General features: G+C 49.8%; 2 protein-coding genes across 2 annotated transcripts in view; one reads left to right on the top strand and one right to left on the bottom strand.

Annotated features, from left to right (window-relative positions):
- Positions 1-8: 8 nt before the first annotated feature.
- On the bottom strand, positions 9-5,362 carry LOC135818617 (GTPase Obg-like). Its single transcript, XM_065332007.1, has 4 exons — positions 5,109-5,362; positions 2,416-2,901; positions 1,846-1,990; positions 9-1,231 (listed from the first exon to the last, which is right to left on the bottom strand). Exons 1-4 carry the CDS (start codon positions 5,340-5,342, stop codon positions 750-752), a joined length of 1,347 nt encoding a protein of 448 aa, XP_065188079.1. The 5' UTR covers positions 5,343-5,362; the 3' UTR covers positions 9-749.
- A 422-nt stretch (positions 5,363-5,784) lies between these two features.
- LOC135818599 (serine/arginine repetitive matrix protein 2-like) overlaps positions 5,785-16,286 on the top strand; it is a 30,997-nt gene continuing 20,495 nt past the window's right edge. The window contains exons 1-3 of the mRNA XM_065331988.1: positions 5,785-6,026; positions 10,733-10,865; positions 14,121-15,937. Coding sequence (XP_065188060.1) covers positions 5,988-6,026; positions 10,733-10,865; positions 14,121-15,937 — 1,989 coding nt within the window. The 5' untranslated portion in view covers positions 5,785-5,987. The remainder of the gene's footprint in view (positions 6,027-10,732; positions 10,866-14,120; positions 15,938-16,286) is intronic.

Genomic DNA, 16,286 nt, shown 5'->3' with positions numbered 1-16,286 from the left:
AGTTCAAAAAGGGTTTTTAGATATGTTACAAAGTGATGACAATGTATCAATTTGTGTTGTTATTGCTGTAGATGAAGAAGGTTAATACCTGCACAGCACGTGCTAGTAGATGGAAAAAGACTGCCGAGCGTGCGCGTTGGAGAAAACAGCGCAGAACAAGGCAGAATGATAAATATTATTCGCATGCGGTAGATCTACCATACCAGCAGTACTCACCAGGAAGTACGATCATTTCATGCTACTCACGCAGCTAATACACCTACGTGTAACACTGGTTGCTCCTCTGCCTAAGATGTCCATGTACATACATGTACATTCTAGTTATCTTGCTGGACTTTAGCAAGCGGAGAGAGTGCATTGCATGGGTTAGAGCCACACAGCAACCGTTCTCGTGATGGAGCAGTCAGAAGAAATAGCCACAGTCCAGTACAGCAATGCTCCGGAGGACTCCGCCATACAAGCACACATGTGCAGGCTGTGCTTTGAAAGAACACGCAGTCAATGGCAGCTTGCTCCGTGGCAACTTGGTGACCTCTGATGCGCTGAACCCCACCGCGGTGGGGAGATGGCCAGAAACCCAAGCACAGCCCCAGAGTTCACCGTCCCTTGGATAGCATCAAGCTGATGGAGATCATCTTGCCACTCTTGGCCACTGTATATGTCTGGCGTGCCAGGCAGTGAATTGAACATCTGCGACAAGGACTGGCACAGGGCAATGTTGGTGTGTATGGGAAAATGCTTGGAAGCCTCTACTCATTTTTCGGTCGCTCAGGAACTTTGGGGAAATTCCTGAACAAGTTGAGCAGGGACGGCTTGCCTTCCATATTCAGAATAGTACCTGGTGGCGGTGCTTTGGCTGCCGGAGCTTTCTGCACCTTGCGCTGGAACTGGCGCAGAAACAGCTTGACATCTTCAATGCGTTGGTCCGTGACTGATGAACAGCACTCTACCGGGAGGTTGGTGTGCTCGCGCAGACAGCGCAGTGTCCTGCCCAGGTCTTCGGAGATGTCCATCTTCGATGCGATGACGGCCGACGGATGTTTGGACAGGCCCTCCTTATACATTTCCAGCTCAAACACCAGCTTGTCATACTGGGTCTTAGCAAACTCCAAGCCCATGGACGTGTCAATTACATACAGCAGCGACGAGCAACGCTCAATGTGCTTGAGGAACGAGTGGCCCAGACCTTTATTTTCGTGTGCACCTTCAATGAGCCCTGGGATATCGGCAACTGAGACAAGTGGCAGACACACACACACACACACAAAGCAGAGGAAAGCCTGAGTTGCTTGAGACTTTTTTGATGACCTGAACTCAAAACTTGCAGGTTGACCAGAGAGAAGTTCTGAACTTCCTTCTAAAATACTAGAAACAGTACTACAATAGTGTAAACACCACCAGGTCAGTTTAGTGACGTTAGCGAAAGGAGTGCTTGCTCTAAACGTTACCCTCAGCAAAAGTGAATTGGTACCGGTCCGTTCCGCATGCACTGCACTATTTTCAGATTCGAGACACTGGTGGCTCGTCACAACACCTGGCTGCTTTTGGACACCGAGAGATCCTCCCCATCCCCACCAAAACGTCCCCCTTTCCAGTAGATACTGTCAATAACAGCATGCACAAGCAGTCCAGGCCGAGTCAAAGTTAGGAACTCCAACAATGATGCATCGGAGAAAGAAAGCAAGTTACAATACGTTTAGATTACCCATGATGACATGTGCATATGCGTCGGGATACTCTTTCTTATGCTACTTGCACACTGCACCACTGTACATGAACAAGCTAAATGTTGAACGGATGTGGTTCACCAAGTTAGGCGGGTGTACAATGTAACAAACTGCTCACCTGGGATGCTCATAAGCTCCTCATCCGGGAACTCCACCATGCCGATGTGCGGATGAAGTGTGGTGAACGGGTAGGCGGCAACCTTCGGCCTGGCCTTGGAAACCGCCCTCAGAAAGCTCGACTTGCCCGCATTCGGGAAGCCAACCTAAGCACAGCACACATGAGTAGCAATAGCGGATATGCAGCAAACATCATGCTTGACGGACGTGCTCGGCTACCTTCAGTAGTCTACACGTGAAGAACACCATGACACGGCCAGACACCGACCATCCCAGGAATTCTATAGTCTGCCTTTACTTCGTATAACAGGCAGAGTGGGATTCCGCGGGGTGCGAAGACAGGATCTGTGCAAGCAAACGGTGTGCGAGCACCATAGGGAAGTGTACATGCTAACGTCAGTAACTGAATGTGCCCATTCCGAGTACACACACATGCCTCGCATTCTGCTCCGCGGACTCTACACCTATATTGCACACTCTGGATTGGACGTTTCACATGGACAAACCGTTGAACACGAACATGCAGGAAGCAATCAACCATTATAATAACGTTAAGGAGTGCCTCACTAACCAAGCCGACATCAGCAATGCACTTCATCTCCAGCTCGGCAAAGACCTTCTCACCAGCCCCGCCTTGGATTGATTCACGCGGCGCCTGGTAGACCGAGTTCTTGAAGTGCATGTTGCCAACGCCCGCATGGCCGCCCCTAGCGATAAAGAACTCCTGTTCGTCGTACACCAGATCACACAGCACGTCCTTTGTCTTGGTGTCGCGGACTATAGTGCCGACGGGCACCTCCACAACGACATCCTTGCCTTGTCGACCGGTCGCTCGTCCTGAGGAGCCTGCAGTCCCTCTGTCCGCTTTGTACTGCGGCATGAGGCCTTTCAGGCACTTGATGTTGTGGTTGGTCCGGAGAATGACCGAGCCGCCCACACCGCCGTCAGCACCGTCGGGGCCAAGTTTCGGCAAGTTAGCCGCCCTGTGCAGGCTAGCGCAGCCATCTCCACCATTGCCACCGGTAAAGTTAACTCGTTTGTAGTCTATAAAGGTCTTCTGCAGGTGCACAACATCACAAAGAGTAACAAAGAACAACACTTTACCAGTGGGAGATGAGATGGCAATCGTAAACTTTCCTTTGAGAGTCCCATTCCGGTGGCCAGCCCACAGCAGGGTCCTATAAGCCGGAGCAGGGTCCTATAAGCTATAATGTGCTGGTTATGTCAACAACGGGTTATGAACTTATGAAAGTTATGATCCCTCGAATTCTCATGGTTTCGTCCCCCTGCATTTTCTATTTTCTGTTTCTTTATTATCCTGAATGACACAAGCGAAGTTTGCAAACCCGCTTACATTGCGAAGGTGCTAATAATAAATTATATGCCAACAGGTAGAACTGGTCAAAACACCCACGTCCTTGGGGGCAGATCTCATTTTGAACAGCAGCCACCAGCCCAGCCCGTGACATGGGCCTCCATGGCATGGTTACATCCCGTCCACAGGCCTTCTAAGGGTGGCTCCACTGCACATGCATTGCAATTACCTAATACATTGTAGCAGCTTGAGCAGACGAAGACCAGCAATATACATGTGCATGTAGCCAGTCTTCCATTGCAATCAACTACCCCACGAGCTTGTGCATTGATGCCTGTCAATCTACTGCACCGATAGGAGCAATCTATCGTTGTGTCGGTGTGACAAAGAACACCACCTGGGGCTCCTGTAGGTTGCAAGCTTGTTGCAACACAAGTCATATCTCATCAGCAGGAGCTCTGTACCAGCCGTAATCACACATCACAATCAAATAATGTATGTCAAACAGGTTTGAAATCATGCACAGGTGTCTGACGGAATTTTCACAGAATCCACCTTGCAGTGCTCTTACTGCTATCAAGAGTTCATACCCCCCCCCCCCCCCCCCCCCCCCGTTATGAACTCTTGCTGCTATCCACAGTTTGTGCCATGTGCAGACTCATTCTTCAGGAGCTCAAGATAGTTAGTCATACTGGTATTACTACTCAGCTGAAAATGTTACGTTCTGCAACATGCCACACGAGTTGTGTGAACAAGGTTGTGTCCTACATTGTGGCCATTGGAATTTGCATGGCTGTAAACAGCTGCGGGCATGCTTTAGCAGGGGCCAGCATTATGGTTCTGTATGTACTAGCAAGGCACCAAGATACGTGTATACAATACTTCAGTGTGTTATGTTATCCTCATCTTACTCCACCATAGGCGCAGGCATTGCTGCCTTCTTGCTGTGGATAATGAATGATGCCACAGCTCCTGAGCTATCATGACAAGTACATGCATAATTATATGATAATTATAGTGTTTCCTTGCCACAAGCACAGGTGAGCAAGTGCTCGTAAGCTATCAAGCGGAGCAGAAACCAGTACTAGTATGGTGTACGGGGTACTTCGAACTGAATTCACGTACGTAGCAGCAATACAGGGACTGAATGACATTGATCACCCTCCCCCCCCCCCCCCCCCCATGCAAACAAATCATTTTCAACAGATTTCGGAAAAGGCTTCAATGACTGTATGCACAATATGTGTACAGTCAACTTCGCTTATAACGACATTCGGCGGGGGGGGGGGCATCAAAAAAGTGTCCTTATTAGTCTCATTATAATTATGTATTACAGTTGGAAGGGACTTTGCTCTGGGCATGGACATGCTGTCGTTATTCGCGAATTGTCGTTATATCCGCAGTCGTTATTAGCGAAGTTAGTTGACTGTGATTATTATTTGACTGTACTTCGAAGTACATGGTCAGTGACACCTATTTCAGACTGTGCATGTGGACGTGGAATGTCTGGTTTCTTATCTGGGCCTGCTGTTGATGGCCGTTTCGCCGCACTGTTGTGCTGAAGAGCTAAACACACACATGTTGCTCAGGACGTCCACAATTGAAGATTGAAATTGCTGCTCAAGATGGCATGGCTTTTGTCCAGTGCTATCATCACACGCACCGCTGCACTTTCCAGCGCCTATCAAAGCATCTCCTACTTGTAATTCAACGATCAGTTAGCTACGCAACGCTGCACTCACATGGCTTTTGTGATGTGTAGCCAGGCCTTTGACTAAAGTTTGAGAATGTGGGAGCCTTACACTGACTCATCATCGTTGCAAAGTCTACTCAGTTTCTCGCTACATGATGCTACACAGGTTAATAATATAGCCCAGTTCCCTGGCCCTCGTCTGATTTCTGTGCAACGTTGCAACAAACAAATGCAACACGTTTTTACAAACTCTTACTCTGCCAGGAGCGTAAAATCCTTTGTCATGACGAACAAATTGCCGAAACACAGGAGGCAGGTGGTCGGCCTTATATTCCCCACGGAGCAGCACACAGCACCTTTTCACGCCTTGGCCTTTTATCATTCCTGTTACTGTTTGTAGCAAGAGAAGGACAAGACCACAGATGTCTGAATGAACATAATTTTCAAACTTTTCAAACACTGATTTGAGAAGATAAAATTCGTGGCTCATCGACGATCATGATCAGCTGTGTGTGCAGTTTTCCCTGGCTTCCACATGCACAGTATCCACACCATCACGATTCACATGCACAGATAATGCACACGCAGCACAGCTGATCTTTCCTTCTTCTTTTTCTTTTTAGTACGCACGTGATCGCGGGGGCAAAGCCGCGAAGGCTGAGATGGGTGGTTTGCAGTCGTCGTTTTCCGAACATTCCTGGCGTTTTATCTCGTGTTCGCTGGGTTTCGGCCCTTCTGGGCCAGTTTTCACCTGGATTGAAGAAAATATTGGTTTGTTGAAGAAAATATTGGAAAATCGAGCCGTGTTTGACGCGGCCAGAAAGGCTGAACACTCCGAGATAAGGGTCCCCTTTTGTAGCCATCTCTCTCGGTACAGTTTAGGCGTGCTGATGTTGCATTGAATCTGATTGATGATAAAAATGAGAGGTTTGTGGAGCATGCAGCGCTGTTCGTGCGTGGAGGAGTGGAGCCTTGGGCTCACCTGCCAAATGATCTTCACCGTTCTCACACTTGCTTAGTCATTTCTCTCTCAGCTCAGCATGGATCGAATTCTACTTTACTGGATATGAGCTAAAATTCTAGCGTTGATGGGTACATTGTAGAGCTAACTCTCCATTACTAGAGCGAAGCAGACATGGATAGACCCAGGCGAAATGTTCCTTCTCGCGTCATCGTAAGTACCAAAATGTGTCCATGAATGCCCTTTCTTGCCAGACGAGTCTGGTACGCTTAGATGTGATTCATAAACCAAGAGGCGCTTTGTCCTCTGACCGCTGTGCCCGGAGAAGACGTGCAAAGAGTTACTTAGCTGTTGGATAATTTCTCCTCATTGCTAATAATTATAGTACTACAATTCAAGCACTCTTTACTTTGACCGCCACTTTTCAAATGTTTGTGGCTCTGAGGTGTGAAATGCCTTCTACCATTGCGGGATGACCGGAAGTTGCTAGTGAAATGTGAAGACAGAGTGTCAGCTTGTAGATGCGTTGAGAAATGCTTTGGCACATCAGTACGTATGCGTTGCGTTGGTTTGCAGTGCTTCTCATTGTTTCTTCCCATGTGGCACTTTGATTTCACAGCGCAGTGGAATGGTGCCTTCGAGGCTTTGTTGTAGATGTGTACTGCAAGTGGGCTTGCTGTACATGCATGTCATGCACATTCACTTGTACATTGTGTGTTGTTCAGATACATGTAATTCATGGATGTTACAGTATTTGAAATTGAAAAAAAAGCGTACTTATGTGATGTCATGTAGTGGATTATGTTATCCAAACTCAACATGGTATTACTGAGCTTTTGAAACTGTTGTCCCCTCGTCACGTATTCAAACTGTTCATACCGTATGTCCGCACCTTTAAAGCCATGGAGGTATACAAAAAGTAGAGCTTTTTCAAGGTTGTACCAAGGGTCACGTGCGAGAAATTTTTGATTGCTGGTGAACAGGCGAAGCCCAGTTCACGTTCACTTTGTATGGGAATGGATGAGTGGAGGTGAAAGAAGCAGTAGAATGGCGCTCCACTTGATATCCGACACTCGTGTTGAGTCAGAGCAGTTGCCAGGAAGCCCTTCCATGGCTTGGGCAAAAAAGAACAAGCTTCAGAATCGCTCCAAGCGCTGGTGGAGACGAGCTTGTCACATGTCGTATACTTTTCAATGCGTTTTGACATGTAACCTGTTCACCACAATCTCGGGGTGAGCGCCGGGGCGATGGCGGGAACGGCGTCCTTGAAAAAGCTTTATTCGATTATAAAGCCAGGCTCAGTTATAAAGCCACGGGCCTCATAAATGAAATGATATTTGAAGTATGTTTTGTAAAAATGAAGGAATAAGTACTATTCTTTCTAACAAACTTACAGCCCAGCAGGAAGGGTGAACAAGTGGATTTAGATTGAAATTTCTGTGTGGATTTTGACTTTTATGGCATGGCGTAGTGGGTGAATCATTTTGCATCTGTTTTTAAAAATAGCTAGGAAAGCAGCGGTGTTTTGAATATAAGGCCATGGCTTTAAAGGCGCTAACATACGATGTGTATTATTATCACTGTCTTAGTATTGACTCAAAAAGCCTCGTAAAAGACCCCGGCTTCACCTCAGTCTTTTATCCTGCTTTTATTTTCCTGCATTGCCCTCGTACTCAGTCGATATTAGAGACATATTATTATGGTGCTACAGCCCCCTGCTGAGTACGCACATGTGGGCAATACCGGCTAATACAGGTCGTCCCCCGTTAATACGAGTCCGGTTAGTACATAAACCCCGTTAGTACATAAGAAATCTCAAGTCCCGGACGAAACGTGGTCATTTCCATACAAATTGTGTCGGTTAGTACATAATTCGTTAGTACATAAACCCTGTTAGTACATAACATTTCTCCGTACCCGCATGCCACCTACCCCAATAGTACATAATTTGTTGATCTTTTGGGCTTCCAGTGGAGGCACATCGTGTTCTAGTTTCTACTGGTGGACGCAATTAGCTCAGAAATCAGAGCGGACATCACAAACTGACAAAGCTCTGTTTTTCCCCGAGTGACTGTACAGGTGCGACTGGGCAGGTATCATGTAAAATTTCTGGTCTTACAGTAAAACTGTAGAATCTCCGCTGACTGTGACCGTTATAACATAATTTTTATGTTTAAATATATCGAGGGAATCAAGAATAATATCGCTCCCTAGTCATGGCAGCAAGAAACACTCTGAAAAGTTGAAAAAAGTGAAAAATTCTGATACACAAGCAAGATATGTACACTTTCGTTTAGTACATAAACCCCGTTAATACATAACATTTGTCAAGTCCCAGAGATTATGTATTAACGAGGGACGACCTGTACTTGCCATAGAGCTTGGTTAAGTTGACAGGGGTGTTACTGGTGGTAGTTGGCCGTCGCTTAGTTGGGCTGATTCACTGACTGGCTACGCTGGAGGGGGCTTGCTGTCATGAACTGTCTGCCCATCAATGTCCTCTTGCCGCACCAACGGCTTTGCAGAGTCATTTTCCAATAGCATTCTTGTGCCTGCGGTGATTTTGCTGTCTGAGATCAGTGATAAAGAATGACACGAGGTGTCTTCGGTCTTCTGGCCATTGTGGTTTAGACCTGTCTTGCAGTTTACGCTGAATGGTTAGTCACTCGAGCATCAGGTTGTTGACGCCCCCCCCCCCCCCCCCCCCTTCTTCCGAGTCTCCATAGTTCCAGGCATCAAGCTAAGCACTCTGCGTGTATGCACAGGTCATGTGTGCAAGGTGCCTGTTGTTGCAGCATGAGTAAGGTAGCTACCATTGCCATCTTGAAGGTTATGCATTTGACTGCAGAAACATCGCCAGAGCTACAGAGGATTTGTTTAGTGTGCGGACGAACTGTCCCCCTGTTGGTCCTTGTGGCACTACGCGCAGATTTGGTTCGAAGTGAACCTACTCCTCAAAGCCCACTGCCATGACCTGTACTGTAGAGCCAGCTCCTGGGGGGTGGTACGGCCCCAGGTCGGCTGCGGTGTGATTATACGCCCATGCTCAGTTTCAGTATCCGATAACCTGCACTGTAGAGTCAGGCCAGGAGCCAGCTCCTGAAGGGTGGTACGGCCCTAGGTCGGCTGCGGGGTGATTATACGCCCATGCTCAGTTTCAGTATCCAATAACCTGCACTGTAGAGTCAGGCCAGGAGCCAGTTCCTGAAGGGTGGTACGGCCCTAGGTCGGCTGCGGGGTGATTATACGCCCATGCTCAGTTTCAGTATCCAATGACCTGCACTGTAAAGTCAGGCCAGGAACCAGCTCCTGTGGGACGATACGGGCCCCGGGTCGGCTACGGGGCTGATTATGCAGCTTTAGTATCATGCCTTTCGTGGGAAGATGCATCACTCGCTCTATGCATCATGTGTGGTTGCTGTAGCTACACTTTCCGCTGGCAACGGATATAAAACCAGTACGGTAGTCCTCACTGAACAGAAAGAACAGCTTGGGAGGGAGAGACTCTAGTGAGGAATGTATGAGAATAGTATGATAGTACTTCTGTATAAATAATTAATTTAATTACACGCTGGACATTTCATGCATGGTGGGATTGGTAAAACCTGGTCATGGCCGTACCAGTGGCACCGGCCCTGAGAGTCCAGGTCTAGGTTACTAAGGTACGTTTGAGACTGTGCTTGGTGGAAATGCGCCAGGGTATTTTTCACACGGCCATGGACAGACGCCTGCTCTGGATCCTGTGGTTGCTCAGTCAGCTCTTGGCTGTTGTCCAGGGAGGCAGGTGGCCTGGCTGCTGTATTTGCTTCCTCCGTACTCAGTGTGTCATGGTGCGGGTCTAGTCAAGCATGGTCCATGTCAGTACAATGTCATGTCGTTGAGAGTTACTGCTGTTGCAGACTTTGAAACCAGTTGAGAAGTGAAGGGGCGCTGGCCTTGCAAGCGAGCACTGCTGGTCTTTTTTTAGCAGTGGTACATTCAAATACATGATGTGTAGGCACTAAGCAAGTAAGGACGCCAGCCCCGGTCATTCCACCGCATTTCAATATCCACAACAGTAGTACAAAAAGCAAAATATATTTAAAAAAAGTGCCAAATCACCTCGTACCAAAGTCCACAAGTGTCAACCGCTCATCAGTAGTACACGGCTGCACGGTCACAGTACTACAGAAACTAGGCCTGTGCAGTTGAACTGGACTCTGAGGGTACATGCACTCTTTGTTGGATTTCACTTGTCAGCATTGTGCTTGTGCTGTAGTAGCCGTTGGACTTCTACGCCCACTGCTCCAAACTGGCCGGAATTTATCATCTCTCGGAAAACCGATATGAAAAAGAACATTCTGATTTCACAGGAAAACCCAGGGGCTGTACTAAATGTAGCACGTTTACAAGCATGATGGACGTGTACATGTACATGGATGTAACCGTATCACCCGACTAAGATTGCCCAGTGCACATTTATTGGACGCCTGGAGGTGGCCGACTTGGGGAGGAAATTATCAGGTAGCACTCTACTTCACACCAGTGCTTGTATTTACTTGTTGATGTTGGGTATGACGGTTATGATCATACATCACATGCATGCATGGCAGGTGTGATGGTCTAAATCATACCTCACACGCACGCCTGCGCAAACTGCCAGCTCTCACCCAGCCAGCTCCTGATCAGTTCTGTATTACTTCAGTTCTGTATTACTTCAGTTCTTTCACTCTTTGTTCAGTGTTATGAGCTCTTCAGCTCTTGTGCACACACTGCATGCTGGTGTATTTTATTGGTGATCAGTTGTGCCAGTGCTGGTGGTGTTGGAGTGCTCTGTTTTGGAGTGCTGTGCAAGTTTTAGGTTTGTGTACAGTGCCTACCCTATTTTGAAGTATTTTCTGACATTCTGGTCCCTTGTCTGTCTGCCTGTCACACTGCAGAACTACCAAGGCGGCTATTACTACGATGAGGACCAAGCCATGCGTGCGGCCATATCGGAGAGCTTGTCCGAGCGGCGGCGGGAGAAGCGGGAGGCGCGTCGCCTGGAAAGCTCTGGCCAGGCATCGCATCACAGTGAGTACACACACACACACACACACACACACACACACACACACACACACACACACACACACACACACACACACACACACACACACACACACACACACACTTGTACTTGTACTTGTTGCTCACTGCCAAAACTGGTCACGTGGGTCTCCCCGGGGGAGACTCAAAAGGAATCTTGGAAAGATGACTCAATTGGCCATTGAACCGCCCAACGGCCGACACCCCCTGAAATCCCCAAAACTCTGGGTGGACTTGAAAATGATCCCGCTTACGGGCTCACCACACCTCAGTAAGTGGGTGAGGACAAGGTGCAGAAAAAGGATTGACGGCATCAGGGTATCCGTCCAGGGATCCAACTGCAGGTACCCCTGCCCCCAGTGAAGGTAATACTTGCTACTAGTGTGGGTGGCTAAATCAGAGTGGAGCTGATATAAGCTTCACTAGCACCATTGATTACACAAGAGTTAATCTAGCCAAAAGCAGTCCATGGTTAACAGGTACGTACACTTCAAATAGAAAGTATATGAACCCTGGAACCAACAAAGGTGGCAGGTACAACATTACACCTTCAAGCAGCCGAGTCCGTTGGCAACAGACCCAACGCAATCAGGCATAAGTGTACTCACCAACCGAACTAGCTGACACACACACACACACACACACACACACACACACACACACACACACACACACCATGTATACCATGTATACGCCCGTCGCAAGAGAAGCACGCAAATCTGCACATGCACTGGATGTGCACCCACAGATTTTCTCTTATAGCAACGATAGCGAACAAGATCTGAATGAGACAGATCAAGACTTGTGCGCCAGATAACTGTCTAATCCAAACAACTGGCGAAGCCATGTGAATCGACCACCACACACACACTACACACACATACATACATACACACACACATACACACACATACGTACCTTGACCTTGACCTTGATCTTGCCCATTGCGTACGCAATGATAGCGAATGTCGGAAAGTTCAAGTGAGAACACGAGCGCAGAACTTGGCATGTCGTTTCAGGTCTCCTGGTCGACGAAACGGGCGTCCACAGACACATAGAAGAGGATCAGGAGCGGGCCGTGGCGGTGGAGTGCTACTCGCAACTCGTCTCCAGCCGGGACGATCTTGGCAACTCTCAAGCCAGGTGGTCACGTCGAGGTCCGCCAGGTCAGTCGCCACCACATCTCGCCACCTCTTCTTCGGGCCGTGACGAGGACGGGGGGGGGGGGGGGGGGCAGGCAGCCCGCCGAACAGCAATTGCTTCGGTGCGCGCGAGTCGTCCATCCTGCCGACGTGACCCAGCCAACGAAGCCGGTGGCGACGGATGATGCTGGTGATGTCAGGGTCAACACCGAATGTAGCCGCTAATGTGGCCGTTGAGATCCGATCATCCCACTGTTGACGACGGCCGAACACACTGATGGTGAAACGTGTTTAGCTTCTGGAGGTGGCCTGCCTTGGTGGTCCACGTCTCCGCACCATACAAGAGGGTTGTGAGGACGACAGCCTCATAGACATGCCTCTTGCTGCGAAGCGACAGGGTCTTGTTATCAAAGACAGGAGCTTTGAGGGCTCCGAACACAGCTGAGGCTTTCGCAAGGCGGGAGCGGACATCAGCACAGGCAAGACCATCCGAGGAGAGCACACTGCCAAGGTAGGTGAATTGGTCCACCACCTCAATCGTGTCTGCTCCAACAACAACGTCACGGCGATCAGCAGACTCACCCACAGCCATACCCTTGGTCTTTCTCACACTGACCGTTAGGCCCCAGCTGCTTGCACATGTGATGAAGCTGGAAGTCATCGCTTTGAAGGCAGGCCGAGATGTTGCGTAGAGTGCAGCGTCGTCAGCAAACTGGAATTCTGTGACCGTTGATGACAGGAGCTTGCCCTTCGCCGTTCGGTCACCAACTTTATATCGAAAGGATATGCCAGCGTCCGGACAACTGGACCTCCAACTGGCAACGACGGCAGAGAAGTACAAATTGAAGAGCATTGGTCGAGAGTGCAGCCCTGACGCAATCCATTCCGCACAGTTATCGGGTCAGTCAGCTTGCCATCCACCCGAACAGAAGCAGTCATGCCGTTGTGGAGTGACTGAATGATGCGGAGCATTGCCGGCGGAACAACAAGCTTCTGGAGAACCTGCCACAGCGCTGCACGCGGGATACTGTCATACGCCTTTCTCAGATCGACGAACATGACATATGCATCTGAATCATGCTCCAACGTCTTCTCCATCAACTGCCGTGCGACGTACACCATATCGACGCAGCCACGTACATACACACACACACACACACGAATACACATACCGTGTACACGCGCGCGCGCTTGCGCGCACACACACACACACACACATGCGCATGCACACCCACATGCACGCACTCACATGTACACACGCACTTGCATCTAGATGTGCTGTGGGTGCCGGGAACGCCGGGAGCTTACAGTATGTTCTACTGGTACATGTAGCAGTAGAACTCTGATAAGACATACCCCATGTGCAGGAGGAAAGTGTAGTTGGTATCCAATGTAGTTCTTATCCCAACATATTTCAGTATGGATTGGTGCACACGTGCTCCGGACAATGTCCATACTAGACAAGTGTATGTCTTATCAGAGAGTACGTACTAAGTGAGCTCCACTGTACTGTGCTCGATACAAGTCCGCTACGATACACTGTACTGTGCTTGATAGTCCGCTACACTACACTGTATAAGCCTTTTGCGCGTTGTACAGATGCACGAAATCCCGTAGAATCCTGAGAACCTAATGGGTGTTGAATGTGCAGGACCCTGTTGTGTTTTCTGCTATTTCCACTAAGAAATGGGCCCTGAAGGCATTTCAAACGAAAACCTTTTCTGACAAAGATCTAGCTAGTCATTAGTTCTAACCAAAATGAAGAAGCTGGAAAAGGGATTGTTTGCCATTAATTATGAGGCTAAAATTGGTCAAATGCGCATGCATAGCACACAATGAGCACCCAATCGGGTCTGTACACACCTATGCCCTAGTACTGAACTTCGTACATCTGTACAACGCGCAAAAGGCTTATTGGTTAGGTTTGTGTAAGGCCTGTGTGTATGCGCTGTAGACCGTCATGCTGCCTGCACAAGCGCGATTGGAGAGTGTGTGTGCAGCGTGTATTTGACATTCTGTGCGCAGGCGTGATTGGAGAGCGTGTGCAGCATGTATTTGACATTCCTTCTTGTCCACTGTTCTTGGTGTTGCTCTTCAGGCTCGGAAACCAACGGGCTGGCGCTGGCCAACAGTGCTATGCCTGGCAGTCGGCAGCCAGTAGCTCGATTGCCCGGGCACACAGGCCATGCACCTCACACAAACAATCATGCCAGGAAGTCGTCGGCTAAGCGCTCGTCTTCGGCCAAAGCCAATCGTGCACGGAGTGCCACACATCCTGCGAATCCAAGCAGCCATGCTGGGTTCGCTGGCATTCCGCTATCAGAGGACGACGTCCTTCACCATCAGATTGCTGTCAAGCGCTCCATGCTCACGCCCGACCTCCGGCCAGCGCAGCCTCCGCCAGCTCCCGGCCATGCGCCTCACACTGTGCAGCAGCTGCATGCTGCTGCTGCCGCCAAGTATTCTGCAACGCACAACGGAATCGATCATCTACAAGCGTCGCTACTTGGGGTCAGTGGTGGAGGTGGTCTGTCTGTTGATGCTGGCAGTGGCGCTGCCTGCCCAAGAAAGCCACAGGGAGTGTATTCATCAGTGACAGCACAGACTGTTAGACCACCTACAGGCTCTACGAACTGTTTCAGTGGAGTAGCAACTGCAGCAGCAGCACCACCACCAGAAGTAGCAGTAGCAGCCACGTCAGCACCAGCACCAGTGACCAGAAGAAAACACCGGCTCAAGGCACAGCGCAAGTTTCCAGAGAATAGCCTATCGCCTGGCAGAAGGACGTCGGTATCGTCCAGTCTCTCTGCCACATCTCTATCATGCCCCTCCACGCCAGGGCAAGAGCGTCTGACCGAGGACTTCATCTCTTTCCTGGTGCTCCGCGGCCACCCAGACATGCCGGCGCGTCTAGCCGCGTTCAACACGCCGCCTGTCACGGCCGACGTCTCTGAGTGCACGACACCGTCGTCATCCATTGGCGACGCCTCTCCAATGCCGGGAAATGCGTTGCCGGGTGCATGTGCGTCTTCTTCTTCATCGGCGACCGGTGCTGCTGCGGCAGCTGGTGCTGTTAGTTCTGCACCAGGAGCGGTGACGGCGGCAGCAGTGTGCGTTCGGCGAACGTCAAGCCAATCTGGTATCTTGCATGTCAGGTCTGATTCTTTACTACCGCGTAGCCATTCTATGGATGTAGCAGGCACGCATCGGGCCATGTCGTCTTCTGGTCCTGCGAGAACCGCTGCCCCGCACCCGGACACGGTTTCTCAGCCACGGTTGCAGCCGGTATCATCGTCGTCTAGTGTCAGCGACGTTGACAGCTCTTCAATAGGTTCCTCGGTGGCGTGCCGCTTGGACTTCAGCCAACATCGAGATGCTGGACTTGCAGATTCTCAGCTGTCTAAGCTGGCTCCACGTGCAGCCCATGGTTATGCGTCTGGCTCTGGACATCTCACTGCGTCGAATACATATAACCCGTCGAGAATGGGGTCATCAGCGTGCGGCAAAGCATCTGCATCACCGGCACCAGCGCCCAACGGCTATTCTGCAACGCTCTGTAAGCCAGTTTTACCTGCTGCGGATGGTTCCCTACAGAAAGGTGCCAACCGTCCCCGGAATGGTATCACTGTGCACCACGCGCCGCTGAGCTCCAGAGCCCCGCAGCGTGATGCACTACCGAGCCATGCCACGTCGAGTAGCTCCTTGCCGGCATCCACTGCAACCGCTCACACCAGTGTGCAGCGCACACAGCAGAGCAGCGGCAGTGCGGTGGTGGTGGCGCCGGCCAGTGTCTTTCATGCTGTACGGAAATCCAGCAATGCACAGCCCTGCACCGAGGTGATTGTCCTGTCAGATTCCGACTCGGATGATGCTGCCCCTGATGTTCACTCTGGTGGGTGTGATGTGCCTGTGTCGGTAAGTGTTTGTGATAATTATAGGGGTGAGTGTTTGGCCACAGTTTGTATGGCCTATTGTATGTGTGTTAGACCTGCAAGTCACAAGTACATGTGCTGGTGTACTTGCGACTTGGATGAGCTACTGTGCGAACATGTGCTGTGCATGTGTGTACTGTCATGCGTTGTGAAGAATTCCTGGAAGAAGCTTTGATATGCTAGTTCGTGCATGGTCCAGCTCCTTCTCTCTTCCATGTAGAGGCTACCACTGTGCTCTTCCCTGATCTGCCCTCTCTCTCTCTCTCTCTCTCTCTCTCTCTCTCTCTCTCTCTCTCTCTCTCTCTCTCTCTCTCTCTCTCTCTCGTATTCTG

This window comes from Sycon ciliatum, chromosome 1 (genome assembly GCF_964019385.1).
Source record: "Sycon ciliatum chromosome 1, ocSycCili1.1, whole genome shotgun sequence".
Lineage (NCBI taxonomy): Eukaryota > Metazoa > Porifera > Calcarea > Leucosolenida > Sycettidae > Sycon > Sycon ciliatum.
The sequence above is the reverse complement of the archived record's forward strand: the minus strand, read 5'-3'. Positions and strand labels throughout refer to the sequence as shown.

What these genes read in the sequence shown, in the direction of transcription:
- LOC135818617 (XM_065332007.1), bottom strand. Translation starts at nt 5,342, where the DNA reads ATGAGCCACGAATTTTATCTTCTCAAATCAGTGTTTGAAAAGTTTGAA. An exon ending in GATTTTACGCTCCTGGCAGA is followed by an intron (nt 2,902 to 5,108) that starts GTAAGAGTTTGT and finishes GTGCACCTGCAG; the next exon opens with AAGACCTTTATAGACTACAA. An exon ending in GCATTGCTGATGTCGGCTTG is followed by an intron (nt 1,991 to 2,415) that starts GTTAGTGAGGCA and finishes TGCTGTGCTTAG; the next exon opens with GTTGGCTTCCCGAATGCGGG.